General features: G+C 41.4%; 1 protein-coding gene across 11 annotated transcripts in view; it reads left to right on the top strand.

Annotated features, from left to right (window-relative positions):
* Positions 1–27,880, top strand: part of RUFY3 (RUN and FYVE domain containing 3) — a 58,524-nt gene that overhangs the window by 2,450 nt on the left and 28,194 nt on the right. For 2 of the 11 annotated variants that reach the window (XM_052812259.1, XM_052812340.1), the window contains exon 2: positions 19,981–20,034. The exons of 1 other annotated variant lie outside the window; for it this stretch is intronic. In XM_052812259.1, coding sequence (XP_052668219.1) covers positions 19,981–20,034 — 54 coding nt within the window. Of the gene's footprint in view, positions 1–5,620; positions 6,522–19,104; positions 19,152–19,980; positions 20,035–27,880 lie in introns of those variants that run through there. 8 more of the 11 variants (XM_052812298.1, XM_052812279.1, XM_052812288.1 and 5 more) reach the window with 8 other exon arrangements.

Raw genomic sequence — 27,880 nt, 5'->3', positions numbered from 1 at the left:
AACCGTTACTCTGTGCAGCATTGAGGTGCAGCGGCATTAATCGTGGTCTGGGTTATAAAGATTGTCATGTCTGTCTTGGTATCACTGGGGAGACCCATCGGTGGCCTGTGGAGCCCTGTTTCATGGGCTTTTCTCATGTGTCATGATTTCAGGTTGCCATAACCTATAACAGCTCAGCATCGACAATTCTTGATCTGCTTCTCCTTATTCTGCAATAGTATTTGAAGTGATTGTTCATGTCTGCTCCCCTTGATTCTTCAGTGCTGGAGTTGCTTTTAGAGTTAAGATAAACTGAGGAGTGTGAAAAAGGCTATTTTTGCATCTTGTGCATGTATTAAAAAAACCTGATATGCTCTGTGAATACTAATCCCTCTTTATGTAGCTGTAAACTGAAAGAAGCGATTTAAGTGAAGGGTGTTTCCTGCTGGATCACAAATTCCTCCCTTCAGTGCCTGAAGGCTGTCGTTTCTATGAGTAGGAATGAAAATAATTACTCTGTATTGGCATTTACATGTTATAGTGGAGGTAGGGACCAATATACTGAAAAGCCAGTATTTCAGAATGTTTTGGAGATTTATTTAAAGTTTTGGGTTTTTTTCCTGTTAGGACGCAATCATTAAACTGTTCTCGAGAGAGAGGTCTTGCCACAGGATTGAAGGGTACTGTACAGCTGTTTAATTTTATATTTGAAAATTTGGAAAAGTATGTTTGCTGTTTGTGAACCAATGACAGCCTTCATAGCTCTGTGTTAGGGTTTTCCTGGAGAGGGGTCACTTGATGGGGTTCTGCATGCAACTCTTGCTTCCAGCTGTAGAAGTCAACCCAAGGGTTAGTCGCACCCAGGCGGAGGCATGATGCTTGTGTTCCAGGGCAGTGGTGCAAGCCCTGTAGTGCTGGTGACCTGAAGCCCAGCAACAAATGTAAATGAAGAATATATGGTAAGAAAGAACAAAATCCTAAGAATGTGTTCCTATTACAACTTTATTTTCTATAGAAGATTTTTGTCTCAGACATATTTTTTTTTTCTCCCTTGCAACTAATCTTTCTCCACCTTATCTGTTTTTTCTGATTTACGAGGTAAGGGAGATGAGGTGATTCCAAACATCAGGTGAAGGTGAGAGCTGCTAAGGGAAGGAGACTGTAAAAGCTTTTCATGCCAGCAGCACCTGCTTTTTTGATACAGATGGTTCCAGACAGGCAGAAGGAACAAGAAGATTTACTTAAACATGCTAAGCTGCAGCAAAACCTTAGGATACTTTTGAAATACAGTAGAAGCAACTTGATTATGCTGTCTCAAAAAAAACCCCCAATCCAAACAAAAAAACCCAAACCAAAACAAAGAAACCCTCCAAAACCCCCCAAAAAACCAACCAAACAAAAAAAAAAAACCCCAAACCATTCTTTGCTCCCACTGAAAACCTACCAGGTATCATGACACTTCAAGTAGACTTTTGCTTCCCCTTTTTTAATTGTGCCCTCAATTATGCGAGTTACTTGAATCCTTAAATAATACCAGTGTATTTCACAATAGGTAGACAAAAACCAGTTTATCACTTAATCCAGGAATTAAGAAATTGTGTCACTGGTTTTTGGGTTGTTAAACTTTCTTTTGTCCACTCGTGTTTTTAGCAAAGTGCCACTGTTATTTGAGGTAGTGTACGTATCTGTGCTGGCAGAAAAATCAGAAACAGACTTTTCAACATAGATGCTTTGTTACTGATTTTATCTTTTTAGATTACATTCCACATAACAGATTGCCTGGAGAGAGGCTATTGGAAGAGTGTGAGCCTGTGCTTTGTGGAATAGCAGCTCCGTTGGCTCTTGTACCAGGCGTAGCCCTGATGCTGTTTTTCTAGTTGTCACAACTGGTACAGCTGTTGAGAGGACCAATAGGTAGTTGGACAGCATATGGATGCGGAGTTGAAGCTGAAGTGAAAGAAAGAGGGCGTGACAGCAAAAATCATGTTCACAGGTTTGCTAGTAAGAGGTTGTCACGTGTCGGGCAAGAGCATAGGCAGAAAACAGGAAGATCGGAATTGTTTCACTTAGAAACGTGGGAGCTGCCTTACTGGACCAGACTGTCAAGCTGCCTAATCTGATACAGCAGCCGCAAACAGGTTACAGGCTTTAGAAAAACTTGCAAGAACCTGCTCATGATTCATGCTTGTGTTAGACTGTGATATAAAGGCTTGTGTTTCTTCATAATTTTTATCCTGTTTGCATGGAGTTACCTCTAGCATTGTAGTCTCTTTGACATGCTGAGCAGCTGTTTTAGAGCTCGGCGGTGCATCTGAGCTGTTACCATCGGACGGTTTCCTTCAGCAGTGGTTCCCATTTGTATAGTATTGGTGGCTTTTTTTTATGGTTCTGTGGTCTCCTGCGATTTTAAATAACCAGAAGCAGCACAGTCATCTGAAGCAATAATCTCATCTGCCAACTTTGCCATTTTGCTGTACAGCTGCTTTGCAATCTCTACGCAGTGATCAGGAAAGTTTCCCCCCCTAATGATTGAAACTCAGCTTGCTCACAGGCCCGGCCTGCTGGCACTGGAAGTAAAAGTACACCCAAAGGTGCCCCCTGGAGTCCAAAAGGTTGTTTGGGAATTTGTTTGGGTTTTATTGCTTAGATTAATTCTAATTTATTCAGCTTTTGAAACTAAAAATACTTCCAGTACAGCTGAGCTTTCAAATACTAGTGGCTGATGAAGTGCTTTGCTTTCACGTGGTGAGTCTTAAAATTCCAACACAGTCAATTTCTGATTCTTTTTATATTGAAAACTTTTTTGCAAAAAACTGCCTTGTTCTGTAATCTAGCCAAAGCCTCTATCCGCTTTTGCCGAAGTGTGGCTAATATGAGGGTTTTGTAAGACCAGTCAAGGCTGCGTGATTTGTTTGAGTTTGAGAAAGCGGCTCTTGGTTAATAATGTCCTCTTCATTTATACCTACACTTGGTTTTCTTTTGTCCATTGACCATTCATTGAACCCTGATGGAGCTTTATCAGTTGGCCTTGAGTTGCATGGTAGTTTTATCAAAGGCTTTATGAAGATACAAGTATTTGATACTTTTCTTTTCTTTCTTTATAAGATGCTTCGTTGCTTTATAATTTTGAGGCATGGGATGGGGGTAGAGGAAGATTTGTCTTGTGTTTTCCAGGTGGTGATAAAAGTCTTGCAGGTCAGTAAGTCATAGGATAATTCCTGTTCGGGTTTTTTTTTGGGGGGGGGGGGGGTGGGGGGTGGGGGGTGGTTTTTTGTTTTCCTTTTCTGAGTAGAGTTTTTATTTTCCCATAATACTGTAACAGACATATGGACATTACCCGCTCTTGTTACGGTGTTTCTACTTGGCTTAGCTTACCCTGAAAGCTCTATTGGAAAGGCAAGTTTTCTATTTTTACACTGTAGGTATAAATTCAGCTGTGTGCTGGAACCTAGAGATTACAGCCTCTTCTGGACAGTTAAAGAGTTCTTAAGTCTTCAAATACCCGTATGAAACCTCTGCAAGAAAAAACAAATTGGGTTGAAAACTAAGTTCTGAACTTGTCATTATTGTTTTTAAAAAAAATCAAATAGAACTCGTCAGAGTTTCTAAGCATATGCATACTTGATATCATTTCCGTTTCTTAGAGGAGTAAAAGGTGCGCTTTTACAGAAGTGAGGTAGCTCACCTTCTTTTAAGATGTCGATTGTTCAGAATCTGTTGGTGGAATATTGTGCCCAAAGCATTGTTTTGGGCAAAACGTACTAATAAACTGAAATTAATCAAAGCTGAAAAAAAATTTTCAAGTACTTTAAATATCCCTATGGAGTATTTGCAGCAGGAATTGCATAAAGGAGCCTAAAAATATAACTGAGCCGGAAGGGGCAGACTGGCCTCTTTTGTTTCTTCATGTTAAGCAGCAGCAAATGGCATAAAAGAAAACCAATTGAAGTTGAACAGTTACTTAATTTTTGAACAGACCACCACTGTGATCCAGGTATGTGGCTCGCTTGCTGGTGCTGAATTCAGTTGAAGACGGGTGTTGTGAAATGGGAGCTGCAGGGTTACACCTAATGCTGCTTGTATTTCTAATTGTTTCAAAACAAAAAAATTAAACTGTCTGATAATTAGGTATGTTGGATAATAGCTTGCACAACAGCTTGTGGTACTTTGTTGATTCTGAAGGGTTTATTTTGATTATTTGCTGTTTGTTTAGTCTCTTTCAAAAAGTTAGCAAGAGTGAACAGCTGTTCTCCTGGAGCTGTTTGTATATGGTGACTTTCACTGGTTTTAAGAGTGTGGTGCAATCTGAATGTTAAAACTAGAGGCTGTCATTGGTGAAACGATATATAAATATCATATGAGCTAAAATGCTGTCAGCAGGCTTTATAAACCCCATTCTCTCTTAGGGAGAAGGAACAATAGTAACTGTTGTCGTTTGTGAAATAATTCTCCTTTGCATCACTGTAATAATACGCTGCATGGCTCTTTGTTTGTTTTAGTCTAATGGGGGGAAAGAGTTGCTGAGTCAAAATATTATGCACCAAGCAGGAAGTTTGCACTGAAAGCAACTGCTTCCTCTTGCCTGTTAGAAATAACAGCTCTTGCCCCTTTTTTTCCAGCTTTATGAGTTTTTTTTACATAATGGGTGCTTTTTTTCCAAAAGCTGTATGCGTTTGCATGCTGAATTCTGTATCAAGTGATCCGTTTTTGTATTTCACATCCTTAAGAAATAGACACACATCCTTTTGAGTATTTCTTTAGGGAAGAAGAAGGGTGGAGAATAATTAAGGTCCCGTGCATTAATCTTTCCTATGTTTCTGTCAATATACTGTTCTGGTGAACAGTCAGCCTTCTCCAAATTTACGTGGAGGGGGACTGGGCATCCATTTCAGATGGATGCTACGCATCTGCTCTCCACAAATATACTGGAGCCATGCAGGAATAAAGTAAGATAAGCTAATTTATTGTTGCCTGATAGCGTAGTTGAAGTGGGTGGTGATATCGCGTCCTGTCCCCTGGTTAAATAGTGACCTCGGGAATAAGAAGGGTGTCTGTTGACCTGGGACCTCTTGTCCCCTAGAGGTGGGGCTGTGTGGGTTGGGGACGCGGAGGAGATTCAGCCGGCCGGGAAGGGACAGGGCAACGCAGTGCTGTCATCTTATTCTTGAGAGATGGAAAGCCTGTTTCTCTGCCTGCGGAGCGGTAGTACTTCTTCACCAGCCTCACCTGAGCAGTACCAGTTCAGACGAGGTTTTAAAAATGTGAGATTCAGTCACGGAGCTGTACATGTTTGTGGTGTTCTCCCTCATTATTCTTCCATGCGCACGTGCCCTCCTAAAAGAGCTTAATCCTCGATCACTGGCGTGCTTAGAGCCAGATCTGTTTTTCCTCGTCGTTTCCCTGAGAGGATAAAGCCATCCTAACATTTTTTGGTACGTGGGAAATTTTAGCTCAAAAGTATCCTTTGAGAAGGTTGCACAGCAAATAAAACATAAACTGCGACTTGCGTGCCTACTGTGAAAACAAAGGTACTTATGTAATTCATGTAGTGACATCCAGGCATGTGAAAGGAATACAAATGTGTCTTTGTATTCCTCGCGCTGCTAGTCTGCGCTCCTTTGTAGTATTTCGGGGGAGACGGATGAGAAATCTGCGTGGTGCGTTATGCTTGCTCACAAATTGACTAGCATAGCCTGATGAGAAGGTGCTGTGGATGATGAGAGCCTAATTGCCGTCCCTGCATCAGCAGCATCTAGGAAGCATCCTGGGAATTGCTTGCCCTACGCTCAGAGCAGCTGATCACATGAGCCTGAATTTTCAGTTCAGTTCATTAGTCAGCCATTTTGGTCAACACCCTGCTTACTGCGCACAACCAATCCTATCAGCACTCGCTGTCCTGGCTTATCTGGGAAGAAAGGGACCAGACCAGCAGTTTGATTTCAGCAGACCTGGATACCTGGCTCTACGTTCTTCCTTTGTTTTTGCTTGGGTAATCATCAGAGGAAGCCATTCTTTTTCCTTCTTCTGCTTTTTATTTTTTAATTTTTTTTTTTACCTTTTTTTTTTTTTTCCCCTCCTGTCTTTGATGCAGAAGCCAGGTTTTCTGTGGTTGGTTAGGATCGATAGCCTCTAGCATAGCTGAAGACAACGACAGTTGGTGGAAAGGAGGAGGGAGGAAGAGACGAGCGTGAAGGAGCCGCGTTTTTACCTTGCTTTATATATGAAAAGGCCAGAGCAGTCTGTGCGATCCTGAGCGTATCTGTCCTTTAGTAGCAAGGTATTTCTTATTTTCTTCTTCAGAAAGCTTTTCTTTTTAGTTCTTATTTTTTTTTCCCCCCATTGTTGTTGTACCAGCTGAGTCATCATGTCTGCTCTGACGCCTCAAAGCGACATGCCAACCCCCACCACAGACAAGATCACTCAGGCTGCCATGGAGACCATCTATCTTTGCAAATTCCGAGTGTCGATGGATGGAGAATGGCTCTGCCTGCGTGAGCTGGACGACATCTCGCTGACACCCGACCCAGAGCCGACCCACGAAGGTACGGTCCGGTTCCCTGCCTCGGGATCCCTGCAGCCATCGCAGTGTTAGAAACGCTGCACGAGTTGGGAGGGGGTGTCTCCGGGACGAGATGGCTCTTGTCCTGCCTGGGGAGCCTGGACACCGTTTGGCATATTAAAAAGCCAAATTGGTGCTTCAGATTGCCCTTAGAATTTGTTGCGTCTTTGGTAATCCACCCCTTTAAGAGCGCCAGATTTGTGCTTAATTGTTAGTATTTTTTTAAGAGTTATCTGGAAAGATCAGGTTTGTATCTCTCAGGAAGGAAGATAACCACAACGTGTGCTCAGTGACACATTTAATCATGATTTTACTCCTAAAACAGGGTTTACGGCTCTATTAGTCAGCTGTCAGCTTTTACAAGTGGAGCATAGTGGCAAAACACAGATGTGTGTCTGCGTACGGTCAGTGGGTAGTTTTTGGAAAGCCCCAAGTGATTACGCAGTTATGCCTATTGTCAGGTGATAATACCATCACAAGTCTTGCAGCTCGCTTCTGTTAAGCGTGCCGTTGTTTATAATGGCTTGGAAGCCTGAAAAGTGGAGGTGTAACGCATCTTGCTTTTTTCTCGAAAAAGGATTTGTGATGTGGGTTGATGGTGAAAACAGTTTTAATACCAGGTCATGTAAAATGAGGATTGAAAGCTTTGTGAGTACTAAAAACACAAGAGGACATCCACACATTGGTCTACCAATAAAAAAGTGGGGAAGAAGGAGATACGATGAATGTCTGTAGGAATTTTGCACGCTAGCCAGTGCTCCCGTGGTCCCCAACATTGCCAGGTTCTGAGTGCCCCTTGCTGCATGCCGAGCATCTTTCGGTCTTACAGCGAGGGGGCTCCATCTTTTCGTGTCTGACCCTTTTCCAGTAACTACTGAAGTGCGACTCCACCAAGTAGTCTCGCTTGACCCGTTTGCTGCTGGCTTGTCAAGTCAGTAATGTCTTACTATATTGTTGTCCTGCTGGATGAGGGAACTTAAATTGTGGTGAGGATTTGAGCTTTAAAATTAATTCCCAGGTGATAATTTAATTTCCATTTGACAGCTGCATTCAGTGGTAGCAGCCCTTGGGTTTGGATTTGCTTGCCAAATACTTACTTACACAGTGGGAAATTAAACAGAGGTTTCAAAAGCAGAGACTGACACTCCCTCTGAAGCATGTCCCAGGGTTTCACAGAGGTGCTGTGGGCTCAGGAAAGCAGAACCAGAGTAGCGAGTACAGGGTGAGCCAAGGGTGCAGGAGTTCAGTTGACTTCCAATTCCCATGTTTCTTGTATGTGGCACAGGCTTATTCAGACCTTGCTTGGTCTTACTTGTATGTTTCGGGGCTTCAGTGTTTTGGGTTTTTTAATAGTACGTTCTAGTGTAGGTGGATTGATTTTTATATATTCTCTCTCTCTCTTTCTCTCATAAATACTAACTACTCTTTTGACTTGTCATGTTGTAGTTAGTAAATGACCTTGCAAGCAATCTAGGGCTCTTCTCATAGTATAGCCTGGAAAACCTTTCAGTCACACTGTGAGTCAGTTCTTTAGATCCTTATTTTTGTATGTGTCTCTCTTCCCTCTGCTCGCTGCCTTGCTCTGAGCAAACTCGTGGGGAAGGTAGGCTTGGATGAATCCAGTGTCTGTAACAGGGTTGCTTTTCTAGGTTGCCTTTCTCAAATATGCTGAATATGTGTCCTTACGTGTACAGATTGCATTCTTGCCTGCTTATGTAAACCATTCAAATACTAATACTAGACTAACCCTTCCCCAAAAGTAGAAAAAGAATTGTTTTTAAAGCTGTAATTACAGTCGCTCCCTTGCAAGTACCAGAAAGGGTTAGAAAATAGTATTTGCTCATTTTATTGGCATATTATTTGATTCATATGTCAAAAATGAATAAAAAAAAAAGAGAACTGTATCATAACGACCTTTATGGAGATATATATACATTCGTAAATTAAGGTTGCTTGTTGGGAGGCAGAAAGACTGATTGTTTTGTGGGGGGAGGGTTTGGACTGAAGTCATATTTTTAACAGAGATATCAGGTCAGGAAAAAGTGTTCATAATAGAAAAGCTGACACAGCTTTATCCCTAGTGTTCGGACTGGTGTTACTGCATCAGCACTGCTGCTGTCTCCTCGGTGTACGCACGGGTTGAGGGGAAAGGATGACGGGGCTTGCGGACACCAAGTACTTGTCTGAGAGGAAAAGCAGGAGACCTAGGAGCTGAAGCTGGTGTGTCTTGTAATGCCTCTATAAAACTGATGTAGAAACGTAGGGTGGGGATTATGAAGAAGGGGGGGAGTTGTGCCAAAGGCATAACAAAAGATTACATTTTTTTTTTTCCTTACAAATCAAGACATGTAAAAGATAATCTATTGCAGTAGCAAATCCGACAGCTTGTCGAAGTAAGGATTTGAAGCCTCCAGTTGCTGTCCCTCAGTTCTTGCTGCTTCCCGAGAGTTTTTTTGCGTCTGGTCTCTCCGCTCTGTAATCTGCTACGCCCCCAGCCCACAAGCAGCCATCGTGCGTTCCTCCTCCTGCTCACCGTGCACCCGTCATGCTGAGGATGAACAGAAACTGTGCTCGAGCCTTGCATAGTAGGTATCTGCACCCATCCTTGCATCCCAGAACTGCCAAGCCAGCCTACGGTGCCATAGCGAGAAGAGGAAGGGAACAGTTCTGGGCAGCGAGGAAGTAAAAAGAGAAGACAGAGGGTCAAGAACAGAACAGCACGTGGGCTGGGGAAGGTTTAAAATGCGATGGGAAAATAAGATTTTAGTCTTGAGAATTTTGACTGCTGTGCGCTTTTGCTGGGCTGCTCTCGTGTAACGCCCTGTGATGACTTAGCTGTTAAATTATGTGGGAGACTGGTGGTCCCTAGCTTCAACTCTTCTGGGTTCCCTGCTTTTTCAGCTGGGTTGTCTTACAGGCCCTACGCCTTCAAGCTTTTCTTCATAAGATTGGCTATGGTGTGAGTTTCCACTTTGCTGTTTTTAAAGGTGCTTTTTTTTTTTTACTTGTAGGTATACCAAAGCTAGGGCAAAAAAAGTAAAATACCTGAGAAAACTGAATTGCACTAAACAAGAAGCTGCAGCACATTTTTTTTCCTTCCAATATAAGTAGTTTGTTAATAGCAGTTAGTTTTATTATTTCTCTTTTTTGTTGATTTTTTTTTTAAAGCAGATTACTTAGGAATGACAGTTTAAACATACAGGAGGAGGCTAAAGTAAGTGATTCTTATCTGCTCTGGTTTGATATCCCTCACTGGAACACTGTGTTTTTATTCCAGTGAGACAGAGGCATCAGAAGAAGTGTTTTAATGGTGCCAGATCTTAGAATTGGGATGTTAGAGAGAGCTAGAGGCAGATTGTTGTGCTTTCTGATGGTGCTGCAAGGGCTCCCCAAGCAGAGAGGCAAAAGCTGCAGCTGGTGCTTATTATTTCTGAGGCCAGACCTGCTGTCAGCCTTTCCCTCAGGAGTCTGTTTGCCTTCACCGGAATAACCCACTTGAGGCCAATTTTGTGATGGGAGCTGGAGGGACAGGGAGGGAGCTAGGAACGGAAGGGCACAGTGGTGATCACAGTCTTAGTCACTGACATTTTAAAAACAGTAGGCATCCTCCTGTGGTGGTAATGTTTTCTAGTAAAACCAAGCCCAATTCTGCTACTTCTTAAGCCAAAGGCAATATACTTTGGGAAACAGATTCTGATCTGAGATGAAACAGTGTAAATTTGGAGTAATTCCATTCCTGCCACAGAGTTGGAGTATCTGAGCGTAACTCTGAGCAAAACTTAAATTTTATTCCATTTAAAAGTAGCATGTAGCAGAAGGGTAAACGCATTAGTATAGTTACTGAGTTTTTCACCTACATGTATTCAATATAGCATGTAACATGGATGCTGAATTTAACAATAAAAGCAATTAATTTTCTTTTTCAACTGTTTGGAACACCTCTGTGTCTATGAAAATAAGCTGATTTTGCTATATACTGTAAATCTGCTTGGCTTAGAAAAAATTATTTTAAACAGTGGTTCTTAATTAGGTAATCAGAACTTTACTGTGCTATGCAGGCATCACAAAATGTGACGCTAGTGGCTATTAAGCTCCTGTTTGTTTGCAATATGTATAATGATCATTGAGGCATCTTTAGGGACTGAGGTGTGAAAAACACCTTGATTGTATTTTGTTGCACGTTCAAGAGTGCATGTGTATGTGGGATTGTACGCTGATCTCAACTTTGGGGAGAAGTTCTGAAATGCAAAATGGCCTTGCACGGTTTTACTGGATGTTAAATTTCTGCTTGGAATAATCATGAGGAGCTTCATGTTAGAGCAATGGAAATTTTAATCCTTGTGGGACCAGCTCGTAATTGAGAACAGAAGGAATACACGTGATAACTGTATGATCTGGATTTACTTGCAACTGTCAAGAATACAGTATCCCCCCCCCCCTTTTTTTTTTTCTAAATCCTGTTCTATTTGTACTAAAATGGGGAATTGGAGTAGTATGTTTATAACATGCAAAGATGAAATTATCTTTTCCATAGTATCATTTTTGGTAGCTAAGGTCAGATTTTTTTTTTTCTGTTTTATTTAAAAGTTTTAGTTTCAGACACATGCTTGTGTAAAATGTCCTTAGTAGAAGTTGTATAGCTCTTCAGAAAAAGCAAATGCTCTTCTCAATGCTCAAATACCTCTTGCCCATTAATCTATTGCAGTCTTTATTGAGTCATCCTTCAGATTCTACCTGTTCTCTTCATTTTCTGTTCAAGTATTTTCCCATGTTTCTTTGCACACTTCAGTTTAAGGAAGCAGCATGACCTTATTAGTTATATTTTTTGATTTGCCAATTGGCAAACTTCTTGGCACTTAGGTTTGCGTGGAGGGGGAGAGAATCTCCTTGTTTTTGTTGGGTGAGCTACAGAGCTGTTCAGTTATGAGGGAACCGTGTGATACGAGGGCTCATCTGCCGTACTGGGCTGTGCTACTGGAGGAACTGTGGTCCTGGTATAGAGCTGCATTGGTCTGAGGAGAACAAAGCACACCTAGGAAGAAACCCTGGTAACTGTTACTTTGGTTTAGGTTTTCTCTAGCAATGTGGAACAGGAAAAGCAAACTGTTGGGGAGGTGGAATTGCTCCATGGTTCGTGCCTTTCCTGTTACAAAACAAATCTGCTGTAAACACTGTACTGAGAGTAGCAGGGACCTTTCAGGTGTTGTCAGAAACTGTTGAGATTAGTCTCTTGTCAGAAAAGTACCTCTGAAAATACGTATGGTGGCAGAAACCCCTAAACGGGTCAAAAGTTTGAAGGAGTTGGAGACCAGATTTAATAGAACAAATGTCAAGTCAATGATATGCAAGATAAATGAATTACAGTGTGTTAATGGTCATAAATCTTTTGAATAGCAGTTAGGTCATGTAATCCAGACAGCATGTACTGAAAAGTGACATGATAAAGATGGTCATCTCCCCAGGGACAGAGGAGACATCCTGTTTACTGTATTTATACTGAATCCTGTCATGAGCTGTGAATAAAGGGAAATGACCGAGAGAAGATGGACACTTGACCCTGAACCAAAGGGGAGGGAAGACTAAGTTTTAAAAAGCTCCTCAGGCTAATTAGTACAATGTCCCAGCCCTCCAGTTGATTTGAAGCAATTCAGAGAAAAAGAGAGTGTGCGAGTGCCCTGTAAGGCTAGGGTGAGACCTATGCCAGGGCTACTCTAATCTTGGTTTATGTTTTAAATTTTGAACTTTTATAAATATTTTCAATGCTGTAATTAAGAAATTAAAATTGAGAGTTGTTTTCTTTGCTCTTTTAAGCTTGTTCAGTCTAAATGAAGTCAGATCTGGGAAATGGGGGGCAGGCTTATCTCCCTCAGGGGTAATGATTCAAAAATGTTGCAGAGAAACCTCTTAGATGTCAACTAAGATGGCAAGTGAAAAATGAGGAGCGAAAAAAATGTAGGGTTGGGGTGTTTTTCGGTTGTTTGTTTTTTTTTTTCTCTGTGCAAACTATTAAGTGCCAAACTAAATGAGAAATTTCCCATAGCAGTTACTCATGTATTTCCCTCTGGAAACAGACTGGTTGTGGAGAAACATTCAATGTGACTGCACACAGTTGCAACATACAGAAATGCCTGATGGTAATCATGCGGAGACAGGAATAAAACTTAGGGTGGGATTACACCATTAATGTACATGATGTACGTTTGGTATTTACTTGTCCTATACGTGTAATGGAGCGTGCGCTTGGGATTCTTGAGTCCTCAGTACTTCTTTTTTTTTCCTTTTTATCTCCTCCCAGTTTGTTGCAGATCTGTGACTGCTATTTCTTTTGGCGCAGTGCAAGCCTTAACTTATGTCAAAATGTCTGTGGCGTAGGAAAAATGGTCATGTCAGTCTGTGACCCTGATGCTGCCGCATGAGGAGTAGGACGTGTTAAAACAAGAGTGATGACAGTGGCCTTTTAAAAAAAAAAAAAAAAAAAAAAAATCTCATAACAGTTTTACCCTAAAAATATTGCAGTCAATTGTCACAGTTTATAATGAAGGCACAAACTGTTGGTGCTGTGATTTGAGGCAAAGCAGTTCTGGGCAGTTGGATGCTGGATAAAGATGCATTAACTGAGAGAACAAAGGAGGTAGGTGTGGGATAGCAGCGTGGGGATTGAGTCGATGTGCGTGGTGTGGTCAGAGGAAATAGATAAAACTAACTGTTCGCTGCAGGAAGCAAGGTCAGTGGTGTCAGCGAAGTACAGCTGTAGGTGAGAGAGGAGAGCGGAGGCTCCCCAAGGCGGCAGCAGCAGCAGCACCGAAGCACTCGGTGTTCTCCTTTTTGTTCTCCTGCTCTGAAAGTATAGCTGGGACTGGCGGGTGGGCATGCGTTGGTTCAGCAGGACTTGAATGGGAGAATGGGTGTGCTGAGCGTTCTTAGTATCCATTACGCCAGCCTTCCTGTTTTGAAAACAGCTTTCCCAGACAGAAGTTGCAGGGTGAAATGAATGGACTGATTTTTAATTCTTTATGGAAGGCTCTCTCTCTGTACATATACATTTAGAGATGGGATTTTTATGTAGTGGGGTTTTAAAAATGTTTTTTCTTAAGCTACTTTGAAAGTTCTGCACAGATTGTTCCTGGTGTTGTAGGCTGCAGGCTGTCTGGTCGCTTCCTCGATTTTTGGATTGCAAGGTGTTTGAGCATGATGCTGAAACTCTCTTTGCTGGTCCCTTTTCTTTGTCAACGCTTCATGATCCACCTGATTTGCAAATGATATTAACAGCATCTACTTAATTTTCTTTCTTGACCACTTCAATTATTTCTTATTAAGTGTATTATTTATCATTCCTAAGACAACAACTGTGAGATAATGCAATTTAAATAAATATAATAATGTGACTATAGGTTTCCATTTAATGATAAAAGTAATATTTGTCCATACAATGAAGGAGAGTGTGCTAGCTTTAATGGAAGAAAAAAAATTATGTGAATGCAATTCATCATGCATATTCAGTATTTCTCAGTAAGCTCTTTTCACTTTCACTGCTGTTGTAGGATGCTTTGGCCCAAAAAAGACCAGCAAGTGGTTGGAGCAGCAGACTAAAAGTTCAAATCAGACAAATAATCCTATAATTAGCCTTCTAAAGAGCACGTGTCAGCATTTCTTCCATTAGCATCCCTCTCTAGAACACAGGCAATACTTTTTCTCTCTAGGGCATAATGACGCATAACTGACAGGGGAGCTGTCAGTTACGGTTATACTGATGGTCGCTGTAGAATTTCACTTATGGTTAAATTTCAAAGTGCCTTTGAGTGCACGTGAGAAGTGCTGCCATAACTCCTGGTACTCTGAGGCGTGGTAACGAGGCACGGTGGAGTGGTCTTTTCTTCCCGTTCTGGAGGAAAAAGGAAGTTCCTGGAGTGCTTTGAATATCAGGGCTTAGATAAAAGAAAGATGTTGGGTAAAAAAGGCAGGCTGGGAGAAAGCCACCCTTTTTGCTTGGCATTTTTGGTTGTGGTTTGGTTTGGTTTGCTTCGATTCACTTGATCATCATCCTGATTCCAGCATTTATTGTTCAGTCCGAACTAACTTGTCAGCACTTTTGTAGGTCTTATTTTAAATGTATGGGTAGTTGTTTTTTTCTTCTTTCCTCAGAACTTTTTTCCAATCTTGGCAAATTACCAGGCAGGAGCAGAGGGGATTTAACACAAGTGCGTTGACTGAATGCAGTTTAGTTGTCTTGCCTGGTATTGGGGTTCAGCTGCTGATGTGTTTAGTATTTATCTTGACTGCTGTTGTGGGCAAGCTTAAAAAGTAACCCTTTTCATTATCAGTAAACAGAACGTGGGGACCCTGGTCTTGTTGCGGTTTTGTTTGTTTATAACTCTTCAACAGAGTTAATGTTTTCTGTAAGCATCTGTACAAAACCGAACAGATTTGTGCCAAGCCTTTCACAGCAGCCGAAGCAAAATAACTGACATTTCACCGTGGCCGCGTACTTTCTGTGTCAGTCTCAGTTTTCACTTCCCAAAATTGGTTCTGGTTTTTTTTTTTTTTGTTTCGTTATTTTAATGACATCTCAGCTTCTCCTTATGCATTTGTTAAGAACTTCTGGACTTTAAAAAAAATAAAGTTCCTGACCTATTTAGTCTGTCTTTGGAGGAACTTGATTCTCATACCGTGCTTGTAAACTATAAAAAGGATGTGTGGACTCATTGCTTTGTTCTGAGCATCTGTCTTTACACATGACAAAATGCTATAGCTATATAAGAAGTTTGGAGCATTCCGTCCTCCTAGTTGCACTCACAAGGTATTTTACTAATAAAAGTAAAGAGGATGCGGACAGAAAACTGATGGCCTAGGAAGCTGTGTGTGTTGGGGAACTTGCAGTTCTGCTGCTAGGCTTTCTGCAAATCGTGGGAGTCTACTTGTAGGTGGTAGCCCAGAATAGGCTAAGATGCTGTGTTTGAAGTGATAATGTTCATTGCAGATTATTTCTCTATGAATGCATTCTGTATCGGCATTTGAAGGGGAATACGTAGGGTTTCGTGCAGCTCCGGACTATGGGAACTTCTCGTAAAGGGCACACATTTGGTGCTTGTTCAGGTTTATTTAAAATATCCCAGGGATACTTCTGCTGTATATTTGGGAACCTTTGGTGGTTTCTGTTCATGAGACACCTATTCAAAAACCCCGTAATGTGAATTGGATGCTGTTTTTATCCCCGTCCTGCCCACAGCGTGAGAAGCTACAATCTTCATATACTCAGCTTTTTCGTGTAGAATGTTTTCTCAGCACTGTATAGCAGTGTGGCAGCTCACTGCTTAGCAGTGTTGCCTTTGGACTTTAGCCTTTTCACAACTGTGTTGGGGGCTGCCAGGAGGTGTAGGAGCATTGTTATTGCAGCACACAGCTGCAGGGGAGTTGGAGAAGTGTGGTGGTAGTTTGGAATATTCATAAAGGTTTCTACTCCCAACCTTATTTTAGGCTAATAAATTCAATCTTAAAAAAAAAAAATAAGTAATGAAGCACTCTTTCTGTTTAATAGCAGCATGAAATAATTTTTATGCTGTTATGTTCTCCCAGGGTTTATTTTTAAAAGCTTTAATTTGCATGGGAAAGTGTATCCACTGGCAATATCCCTTACTCCTGCAGAAGTTGTTACAAATTTCAATGTAACTGTTAGGTATTGCCTCTGTCTGTGAGAAATACTAAGCCAAAAATTAAGATACGAGCAAATTCAGGAAGATAAAGTTAGGAGGGAAAGTTTTTGTTTGTTTTCTTACTGTATGTAATCATTCACTGTTCATTAATTGCCACGTCTTTTTAAGCATTTTTACTAGGAGCAAAATTGTAACAGAGAAGCTGCTTCTTCATATATATAGATTAGTATTCCTACTCATTAAGATGGTTTTGTATTTTAATTTTCTTTTTTAAATTGTTAGCAAAGGGTAAAATCCGTTGGTAAACCTTATTTGCCATTGGATTTGATAGACTTTGTGGCTGGTAGTAAGAGTGCCTAAACGTGCACTGCTCCCCAGCAGCTAAGTCCCTTTGCTGAAGCTGTCAGAGGTTTCTTGCCCCAGTGCTAAACTGGGTAAATCAGCCCAAACTGAATCCCATGCTGCTGCCGGACTGTTTCTTGTAGGCAAACCGGTTGAGAACACTGTTGCTGTGTCAGTGAAGCGGAGAAGAGAGTAACTTTCAAAAACTTTATTGTTAAAATAACGGATGGGATTTTCATGACTAATATGTTAGTGATAATAAGTATTCCAGTTCATTTGTAAAGAACCTGCTTTTGTATTTATTCCAGTGGGATAATCAATTCCATAATACTAATCTTCCTGGGAATCCAGTTGGAACGAGGTAATCGTTTTATGAAGACTTAAAAGTCTTGGTCATCGTGTTTCCTACACTTGGTATGCATGTGTTACAGGCTTTAATATTTTTCCATAATATTTTTCCATTTTTGAGTTTGTCTTAGGTGTACGATGATAAGGTGCATGGAAACTATCAAATTGCAGGTTTTTGTGATTTATTTTTTTTGTTTGATGTGTGTGTCTTAAGGTTTTTTCCCCCACTGTTGTTTGGTGGAAATTCCAGACATGTGGGGAAAACTCTAAAATGAAAAACAAGAAATGAAATGTATGCAAACCGCAGTTAGATGCATGAAAAAGCAAACGGAAATATGAAAGAAAGTGCTAATTAAATGTGTGCTTTTGCCTCTAAACTTGTACAAATCCCGTGGTACCTTTGTGCCAATATAAATTCATGCAATTCCTGCAGGCATTTCTTGCTAGGAAGAGGATAGGATTATTGCCTGTAGGGATATAATAGAGGAAAATACTTGTGACTCCACGGGGCATTTGTTTGTAAGCTTTACGTGAATCGTTTGCTAAGGGTTAAAAAAAAAAAAAACGGCTTAATGCTTTACGGTCAAGCGGGTAGCAATTGTCCAGATAGAGCCTGCACAGTTGTGTGAGGTTTCTCGCACCTTTCTGTGAAACATAGCCCAGATGCTATGTGAGGTGGGGTACCGGACTGCTTGCACTGTGCTGACCTAATACAGTGAAGTGTGAAGTGATTTCCTAAGTTGATTTAAAAAAAAAATAAAAAGTCAAAGTGGTAAGAAAGCAAAACCTGTTCTGTGTATAAGTCTCACTACCTGCTGTTAACAGCTGTCATAGTAGGCTGGAGGTCTTGGTTGTTTTTTGGATCTGGAGCTGAGCAAAGAAAGAGGCTTAGAGGGGTAGAGAGCTCCTAAATCATTGGAGTCTATGTGGTACGTGTAGGGAGGAGTTTGAAGTGACAACATCAGTGAGAGATGTCACGTGAAAGATCAAGGGAAGCCTGGCAATTTTCTCTGTCCCTGTTGCCAATCAAATTGTAAGTCTTTTTTTGGTTATGAGATGTTGTTCACTGTTTATATTAAGGAAAAAACCCAAACCCTTGGCATTAGATAACAGACTATTCAGTGATAATGTCTGGCTTCAATCTCAGTGTGCAGATAAGGATGCTGGGTTGATCAGAATCTGGTTCTGATCTTTGCAGGTGATGAAAACTGCTGTTAAATCATTGCGTGTGCAGCTAGGTTCTCATTCGTTCTCAGAAATGCTAGAAATACAGCTAGAAAATACTAGCTGTCTTAGCTTGTTTATGTAGCGTTGTTACATAAAGCATTTTCTACAAATACTGAATATCTTAATCATACTAACGTCTGCATTTTAAGTCCTAAAAAAAAAAAAAAAAAGGAAAGGGGTGAAGGTGACCCATGAGTCAGAGTCCAATTCGTAGCACTCCAGGGTAAGAGTGCAATAGGGTCCAGGAAAGCATCAGAGACATGTCGGTCCGTCACTGCACTGCGAGCTACAAAAAGTCTCCTGAACCTACAGAAAGCTGTGACACCTCTAGTAAAAGACCAGAAGCCTGAAGCGTTGCATGTGGGGGACGCTGGTGGCGGGGGGAGCATCACCAAGGCTTTGTTCTTGCAGTAGCAGGGAATTTCTCAAGCAAAACTCCCCGTTGCTCCTAGCAAGCAGAGGTAGGTGAACCTGATTGTGCTTGTTGTCCCTCCCTCCCTCTTCACCCCTGACAAGGAGAGGAGAAATCCGTGCTGAATGGGAAGCAGTTGATCACTTCAACCTGGGTACGCGGGCAGGACCCAAGGAATGGTGGTTTTTCTGCTGTTCTCAATATTGCAGTAATGCTTAGCCATAGGGGAAGAAGGGAGCTTCTGGTTTATGAAGAAAACTGATCACTAAAAATCAGCCATGTGAATAAAACGGTTTCAAAGGATGAGAAGACAGTTGGTCAGCGGTATTGCAGCATAGGAAGCTTTTGGGGATCAGTTGAATTGTTAGTTGTACTGGTACTTAATGCTTTTTTTTTTGTGTGCGTGTGTCTTCAAACGCAGTGACTGGATATGCTGTTTGCTAGCCAGCGCTGGCTCCTACAGCAGGAGGAGGCTGGCCATAGCTTTTCCGTGGGAGGGAGGAGGTCCCGGTAGCGTGTGTGTACTTTGCTCAGGACTTTGGTGCGGTTGGCCCGTGAAGCGTTGCAGAGCAGAGCCTTTCTTGTGTGTCGGACGTTCCACCGATTGCAAGTTAGTCCTGGGGAGAGCAGGCATGTAAGTAGGGAGCTGAAAATCCCACAGGGTTCAGACCCTCCAGGGCTTCGTCTGGCTTTCTTTTCTGGGTTTGGAACCAGGGAATTAGTGGGTGTGCTGAAACAAGTTTTCCTTGTCCTGCCTGCTCCTCTCCCAGAATGCAGACCTCCTCCCCGTGCCTGTCAGCCATCTGTGGGCTCCTGGCAAGGAGATAGAGGTGTTTTCCTCATCGAGGCCTTAGTGAATCATCATCAGAATGACAACATAAAACCTGTGACCTGTGTCCAAGCTCAGCTGGATCACCTCTGCAAGACTCTTTTCGTTTGGAGTATGGTCGTAACAGAGTTAAAGCTCTGTTTAACCTTATTTAAAATGTCTTCAGTATGTCCTTGTCCTGAAACGTGCTTGCTTTTCATGTGTGGCTGTATTTCCCTGTTGGGGGGGTTCTTTTTGGGGCTGGGTAGGAGGAAATTGAAGCAAATGCTGACGTTGCATAAATACCAGAAGTTTAGTGCTTTGATCTTACAAACAAAACAATGCTTTTCTTTTTAGGATGTGCTTTACAAACGTGTTGCTTGTCTTAATGCAGAAGGAAACAAAGCTTCTAAAGCTTTACTGAAGCCTACCTTAATTTGACTCTCCAGGAAAAAAAACGCTTTGCTGTATTGCTTTGTGCAGACTAATAAACCCTTTTGACTTGCAAATCTCTTGCCGCTATGAATTAAGTCTTGTATTATGCAAATCTCCCTTTCAGTTATCCTTTCCTTATACCTTGATTTTAAATCTTTCCTTTAGATCATGGCTTGCATGACATTTTCTTTCTTTTCCTTTCTTTTTGCTGTTTGCAAAGACTCTTGGGAGGATTTGACAGATGTGGTGGAGCAATTGCGTGATGATACTGAAGGTGCGTGCCACACCAACATCTTTCAGCTATTATTTCCACTAATGATTGGCTTTTGCCTTATTATTTTGAGCCTGAGTGCAAAATACAGTTTTCCTTTCCAGTGCCAAGAGCTGTGGCTTTCTGAACGTGCTTGTCTAGTTGAACCAGGTTCGCAGCCAGAACACGCTGTACTAGTTGCACTCTGTGCGCATGTTTGCTTTCTGCTGTTAGTGTGTTAAAGAAAATGCCTTTGATCACTCCAGTGTATGTATTGCTCTTGCAACTGTATCAATTTACATTTAAAATGGGTATTGTGAAGGCTTTTCTTCTAAATTTTATCAGCCCCTTCATAGGTTCCATGTGATCAGTTCGAGTTTCTAAATTGTTACTGATCTCTCTTTTGAAAATATGTGCATACAATGTTGTTCAAAAAAGTGTTTCAACAATTTTGGGGTAGTTTGACTTCAGGTGGAGATAGAAAAAGCGAATCGACAAGGGGCTAGTTTACTTAAGTTAAATGCTTTCTGTGGCAATTACTCTCCTGATATAAACACAACTTAAAAGGTTGCAGCTATATATGGAAGCTAAATGAAAAAAAAACCAAACCAAAAAAACCCAGAAATCACCCTGAAGCTTCAGATTTTCTGAAGTATTTCTATGTATCAGTTTGAGACTTTGCAAAAGTGACTTTAAAACTTGTATTGCAAGTTTTGATTAAAACTTGTGAAGTAATGGATAAGAAACTTTTTTTTGTAGTGCTTCTTACTTGATTCTTAAAAATGGTGCAAGCATGAAATAGTTGAATCCGCAATTCAGCAGGCACTCAAGTAAATTTTTAATTTGATGACTACAACTGTTCATGCTTGGGATGAAAGTGTTTGCAACACAAAAGGCTACTATACTTTTTGGAAGCAAGGGAAAAAGGGAATTTACCTTTTGTGGCTGAGAAGTTTTAAGTGCTCATCATTAGGAAGAATTTAGATGTCAGTGGGGAAGGATGGTTAGGGGTATTTATCCATACAGGGCAAATTCTTTTAAAATGGCAATGTCAAATTAGAAGCTAAAGCTGGGGTTCTTCATATCTAGAAGATTTAGGAACCCAAGTCCTGTTATTCTCGTACTGATAATCCCAAAGGAGTAAGGTCAGCAGGTGCATTAAATCTCTTTTTGCCAATTTGTGCATCGAATGTTTTTGAAGGTATTGCAGATTGCAGATCCCATGGTGGCTGTATTCTTACCAGTGTTTTATTCACTTTTGGTCTAATTCTCACCGATAGCATGTTAACCAAAAGCTGCATTTGTTTCTTTGTAGCACAGATAAGCAATTTAAACGTGAAACTTGGTGAAGTGAAGCGGGTTTATGTTATGGACTCAGGGTTATAAATAGAGGGTAAAGCATGAGCAACACCGTGAAGGATACATCTGTCTTAAAATATGTAGTTGCAATTATTAATAGAATAATAACTAATAGTTAAGGATGGCAAAGTAATGCAGCTAGGTTTGGGACTCACTTAGGAAAAACCTTCCAGTGCAAATAGTTTTAAGAAGGTTTCTGGGAGAAGAAAAAAGCAAAATCAACCATGACATAGCGAAATGTTTTTTTATTTATATTTGGAAACTCAGATGCTATATATCTTTTTAAAGAGGGTGTGTCGTGCACAAAAATCAGTTTTGATGCATTAACTACACTGATTTCTTACTGGTCATCCTCGGTGGATGGTGCCTTTCTTAACTGTTGTGCTTGGTTACGTGCCTGGGCTTCTGCCTGGTGGCCTCGTAAACACAGCAGCCTTCTCGTCAGCCGCGGGAGATGTGCTCTCTCCTGGCACAACAGCTAATTCTGCTTCCCTAGCAGCTCTGGCCGAGGGCATATCCAAGGTGGTCTTTAAGGAAAAAAAGGGTTTGGGACTTGCTTTTTTCCCCCCTAAAACATTGAACAGATTTTTTGCATTTATTTTGTTGGGGTGGGATACATTTGAAATGTGTGTCTTGTCTGTTTGCACTTGTATCATTGTTTCCCGTGACCACCACCCCGTTCTGTTTTTTTTTTTTTAAACTCTTACATGCCTGGTGTGTGCAGGAAACTGCTCTCAGCGATGGATCAGAGACGGATGGATGTTTGACATGGAGTGTGCTTTCCCCCTGAAAAGTCAACATTAAAGACATAATACCAAGAACAAATGAAGCAACCTTTTAAGCTCTCTGTGAAAATGTTTCTACTCTTAGGAAATCCAATTTCATTTTTGTAAGGTGGCTTTAGTCCAGCTGCTTTCCAGTTTATCCCCAGTCCCTCAGAGTAGACAGGTTGAATTTTGAATATAGAAGCAAAAAACTAGTGGAATAAGACAGATTTTTGTAGAAACAGACGTGCTTCTGCTTTTCACTTGTGAATAGCCATGTCACTTATTTTCATCACTTCTTACCTTTAAGAGAGCGTTTGCATGATATGCAAAATGTGCATCACCTCATCTTTGAGGTGGTAGTCAGGGGCTTGCCTTGCTGGAAGGCAGATGAGGCATTTCAATGTAAGGGAATGTCAGGAAATAGAAGCAGCTTAAAAAATACATGATGATGTTGAACTCCAGTTTAAATTATGAAAGTCCTTAATATAACTAGGGATTTGCTTTCCACATTTATTTGAAATTATATATGTGTTCATGATTTCATAGTCTGAGCAGCTGGAACTAATGTCCTTCCTAATGTGAATTTGCTTAACTGAAACTCAGTGCACTGTGGACAGCTGGCTGGTTTGTTTTGAAGGCAAGCGTTTCACAATTAACGTATCTCAGTTAATCTGAATACATTATGAACTGTTTGCAAGATGCCATTTCTGTTCCATACACAGAAGCAGCCTTTCTAAATTTCAGATTGCCTTAAGTTTGTATTCTTGATATAAGATGGATTCAGTACATGGGGAGCCTTGCTGAAGTACTAATTAATTGGCATTGCTTTGAGCAGATTTGTTGATGTCTACAGTGTTTCATGACTCCCTGCATTTGATCAAAGTTCTAGCTTTATTGTAGTTTCTTCTTAATTCTTTAAGCAAAATTCGGTATGAGGAATGATAAAATTTATTGTCACCACGTGATAAGTACTTAGGTCACAGTTGCAGCTTAACCCTTTGAGATCCAGTATTGCGTTGACTTTTTCCTTGACTTTTAGGTTCCTAGGTACATATTTTACCTTTTAAACAAATTACAGGATTCTTGAGATTCTTGGATGCTTTTGAAAATGCCTTCATGGAAGCTTTTCGGGAACCTTTTGCTTTTCATGCTGTTAGCGTGTCAATGATTATGGCACAGTTTTACCTCTTTAGAAACCTGGGAGTGTTTTAAGGAGACAGTCGGATGAGCTGATTATTTAACCCCGTCATTCTAGTGCGATGCAAGTCCAGTTCAGTCATGACCACTTAAATCCCATGTGCGATGTTGCTGGTTAGAAAACGCATCTATTTTGTAGAAGCTACAATATTAAATAGCAAAGTGTCTTGAGAATTTAAGATTACTTCCATTGAAATCCAAACCACATGGAAAGGCAAAGCTTAAGGGCCAAGATTTAACCTTTTAAGGTTTATGACATGGCATATATAGTAAAACACAGGTAGAGTTTTTGCAGTTAGAGGCAGAAAGAGAAAGTTGGAGAAGGTACTGACTCAAACTGAGAATCACAATTGCACATCAGGGTCAGACTTGTCAAAGCAGAAAGTGTCTGGGTTGTCTTAAAGCCAGCTGGATAGTCTTACTGTGTAAAAGTTGTCTTTGCTTGCTTACCCTGCTCTTTTAGACTCAGTTTTAAAGGTCTATATGTTGCAGAGCATATAACAATGGTATAAATTACTTAGGATTTAATTTTTGGAATACATCTTCGGGATTTTATCCAGTTTCATACTATATAATAGTTAATTGGTTTGCAAGATGAGAATCTTAGATGAGCTGCGTATGCAGAGCACCATCGTTCACAACAGACTAACGAAGCAGAAACCTTTAATTAGTTAATGTCATGAAAACATTTTTCAGTTCTTTAGACTGTGACTGCACATTTTAGTCTTAAATGAAAGCATAGGCCTGCTTTTTCTTTTTTCCTTAGTGCTTTCATGAGCTCAGATGTTCATTGGCTCTTAAGCGTTGAAAGAATCTACTTGTCTTGAACATGTTTCATGTGCCCCTCTGTTATTCTTGTTTGCTTGTGTTTGTTTTTTTTAATTAGGGTAGTATTAACCCTAGTTGACACACAGAAGTCACAGACCTCTCCGACTCGTGGAAAACCGTGCGCCTTGCCTCAGAAAGCGTACCCTTGACCTCAGTATAGGTCTGCGTGAGGCAGCAGCTCTCGATGCTCTTAAGAAATGTGTATGGTTTCCTGTGAGTGCGTAATGGAGTAGGACCCTAATTCGGAGCAGTGTCCCTGGACTCTACCACAATTCAAACTAGCTAATAACCGTAGCCAAAGTAACATTTTCCATGCAGTTGTCTCGTACAGTTTCTTTAATTTTGCATTAGCAATTGATCTGCCACCTAAGCAGAGTCACTTTGGATGCCTGCCTTGCTACCGATCGGATCACTGAGCCGCTCGGGGCGCGGGCGCAGGATGCTCTGTCCTGCGGCAGTGCTTTGTTGCTTGGGGCACGCCGCTGCGGGACCTTGGCTGGCGAGGAAACATCTTGATTAGAGAGGAGAGGAGGTCTCTCTATCTTCCTGTATATCGCTATTGCCCTGATAGGGAAGGAGAAAAAGAAGCTGTGCTTATTAACAAGGTTTCAGTCAGGTCTTATAACTTTTAGATGTATTCAGGAGGCAAACACTCAGCTTTTCTAAAGGGTGCGTATGCATAGGAGTTTCTCTTCCAAACCTGGCCAGGCAAACAATCGTGTTCAACCTAAACTTCAGAATGTATTTAAATTAAAAAAAAAAAAAAAAAGTCTATTTGTTTCTTTTACCACAGCACCATACTCTTTTGAGGGTACATATAAAAATTGCCTCAGATAATTCAAACCTACTAGTGATTTCTGCTGGTTTATTTGTCTCGGTCAGAAGCATAGATATACTGTAGATGGAGTTGTGCTACCGGGAGGATTGAGGGAGCAGGTTGATGGTTTTTAACCAGATAACCTTGTTCTGAGTGGATCTTGAATCATGGTGCCGAAGGAAAGCACAATTTTGTGACAGTAGTTGCCTGCGGTAGAAGCAAATGCTATAGCGATGTTTGTATACTCTTAAATGGCAACTGTGATGGATGCTGTGAGAGGTGTTGTTCATTAGTTTTATGCAGAAGTAGGCAGAAGAAAATATACAGAAGGTTTTGTAATTGCATGTACAAAAATTAGTTTTTGCAATCGTGTGTAGTATTTTGTCTGACTTATTTTTCCCTGAGTCTGCATTCCTAGTAATGGTGACTGACTGTTAGCTACATTGCAAATCATAAAATGGATTGCAGATCCCCAAACAGGTAATCTGCTCAATGTACACGCCAAATCTATCAGCTTAAAATAGTGGTAGTTCTGCAAAGGCAATAAAAATCACCCACTAAATTAAATCTTTCTCCAGTCCCATGCTGCTATGAGAATTGCATTCCTAAGTGAGTACTTTGAAGTTTTCTGAAGTATGAAAATAAATTGTGAATGCCTAATCTCAGCATTTTTGTAAGATGTGAGCCAAGACAATCGGTGCTTGAAGAGTGTACATTTAGTAAAACAAAACTCTCGGAGGGGGGTTTGCTCACTTTGTCCTTCAACAGCAGAAGATTGGGTGGAGGCACAGGAACAACTGGACTTGTTTGCCACTTCGCTGAACAAGAAGGCATTTGTCTGGCAGCTGAGGCGGCCTGGAGCGCAGCTAAACCCGTGGCCGTCCATTGATGGCAATTCCAGCTGGCAATGTTTAGTGCTGTCTGTATGCTCCCCTTCTCCATCAGGCACCTTCCCGGATCCGTTGAGGTTCAGGAGCAGGGTCCCATCTGGGCTGCCAAAACTGTTACTGTAAGTCAGTATTTCAGAAGCTCTCTAAGACTCAACTTTGGAGTTTTAGAAAGCAGGCGTTCTTTATTGCAGCGCTGGGTGCACAGGGGATCGCTCCACCTATTGTGCATACCAATTCTTTCAACAGTTGTGATTATATACAAAATGGATATACGTATTCATGATTTTTTCCTGAAAGTAATTAACATATTCATCCGAATTCCGGGAACTCATTGATATATGAAAATGTCCTTGGCGCAGATGCACTCAAGGTCTTTGGTGGTCTTCAAGGTTCTCTGGTGGTCTTCAATAGTCTTCCTCACTTGTCCGCTAGTTCAGCCTCTTCTAGTGATTCTGTGCAGTGGGACACTTCACATGTTTTGAAACAACTTATCATAAAGAATGTTCATTAGTAACTCTAATATCTATCTTTTCTTGATTTTCATTCGTTTAACACAAGCCATATTGACGCTTTTAAGCTAAATTATCTAAAAGCGCCTAAGGTTCTCATCTTCCCAGGGAATTGCAAGGTCGACCAAAAGCAATTTCCTCTGTTATCTTATACATTTTGCAACATACAGGTTTTCTTATCCACCACTAGTCAGCGTAACAAGGCCACTCTGTTCTTCTCACAACGCAAGATGTAAAGCATCTTGTATCACCCTCCTTGAGCCGCTCAGTGCGGTAGCTGCCAGGATGCTGCCAGTGAAATTTAGAGGAGGAGACTTCTGGTACTGCTTTGTCCTGGGGAAGAAAGGGGATAAGAGAGGCCTTGTCCTGAGCTGCTTTTGGAGAGACTAAACACATGCAGCCACGGTACCAGGTTGGAATGGTGGCACTTGCCCTGACCCATCACTCTCCCTGTACTGTGGATTTTTTCGCAGCCCTCAGCGTTAATGATGTGTGCTCGAGGGTCGTTAGCACCGTTGCCACAGTGCTAGATCTGAGTATTTCTTTGAGTCGTCAGCAGCATCCCCGATAAAAACAGCCTGTCCTCTGGCAGACAGGCCACCCAAAACTACGCAGCAATAACGAGACCTCAGCAGCCTGGGTGCTGGCTAGCCTTGGAGGCGTGGGAACCTGCTCGTGGTGTGCTTCAGAGGCAGATTCAGCAAATCCGCCTGTGTTCCCAGGTTCCACAAATGCTCTCTTTTGATTCCCTTTCATAATTTCTCAGGTTCTTTGATGGAAGATGTTTGTGTCTCCACCTCAGCAGTTGCTTTTCGTCTCCCAACCCTGAGGTGCCTTTCAGTGTCTCCTTCTGTCTGCTATAAGGAGTCTCAATCGCACAGTAGCAGTTGCTCTTCTTGCCCATTTTGGATTCAGCTATAGGTTACTGAAATCAAATATTACTCCTGTTAGTTACAGGCTGCTGGGCCTACAGTGCTTTTCAACCTGCAGGAGATATTGAAGATTGGAAGTGGGAACGATGTGATTTTTCGTGATTCTATGGTTCTATGAAGTTTTGCTCCTTGCTGTCTTTTTGGCTGGTGGGTGCTGACAAGATGCCTCATGGCAGCGGTAGTACATTTGCGATGACAAGGAGTTTGTATTCAAGCAACTGCATTTGTCAGTGTCGTCATCGTGATGAAGCGGGATGATGACTTGCATCTTTGGGACGAGTCCTATAGGAGACTGCAGTAGTCTCAAAAGAATATACCCCTTGGCTTCTTTTGGCTAAGCAGTTGCATTTCAAATTGCAAGAAATCGTTCTTCACAGTTGTATTGACAAGAGGACGAGAACCCTTAACAATCCAGAGTCCACCTGCCTAGTAGAAATTTGATGTTTACTCGGTGGCAAGCCTGCTGAATACAACCCCAAACTTCTGCAAGACTTCACTTAGGGACTGGATCCACTGGGGGTGAGGGTTGCCTCTTTCCCTCCTCCTTCACCACGAGAGATGTTTTAAGGAG

The sequence above is a fragment of the Harpia harpyja genome, chromosome 2 (assembly GCF_026419915.1).
Source record: "Harpia harpyja isolate bHarHar1 chromosome 2, bHarHar1 primary haplotype, whole genome shotgun sequence".
Taxonomy (NCBI): Eukaryota; Metazoa; Chordata; class Aves; order Accipitriformes; family Accipitridae; genus Harpia; species Harpia harpyja.
The sequence above is the reverse complement of the archived record's forward strand: the minus strand, read 5'-3'. Positions and strand labels throughout refer to the sequence as shown.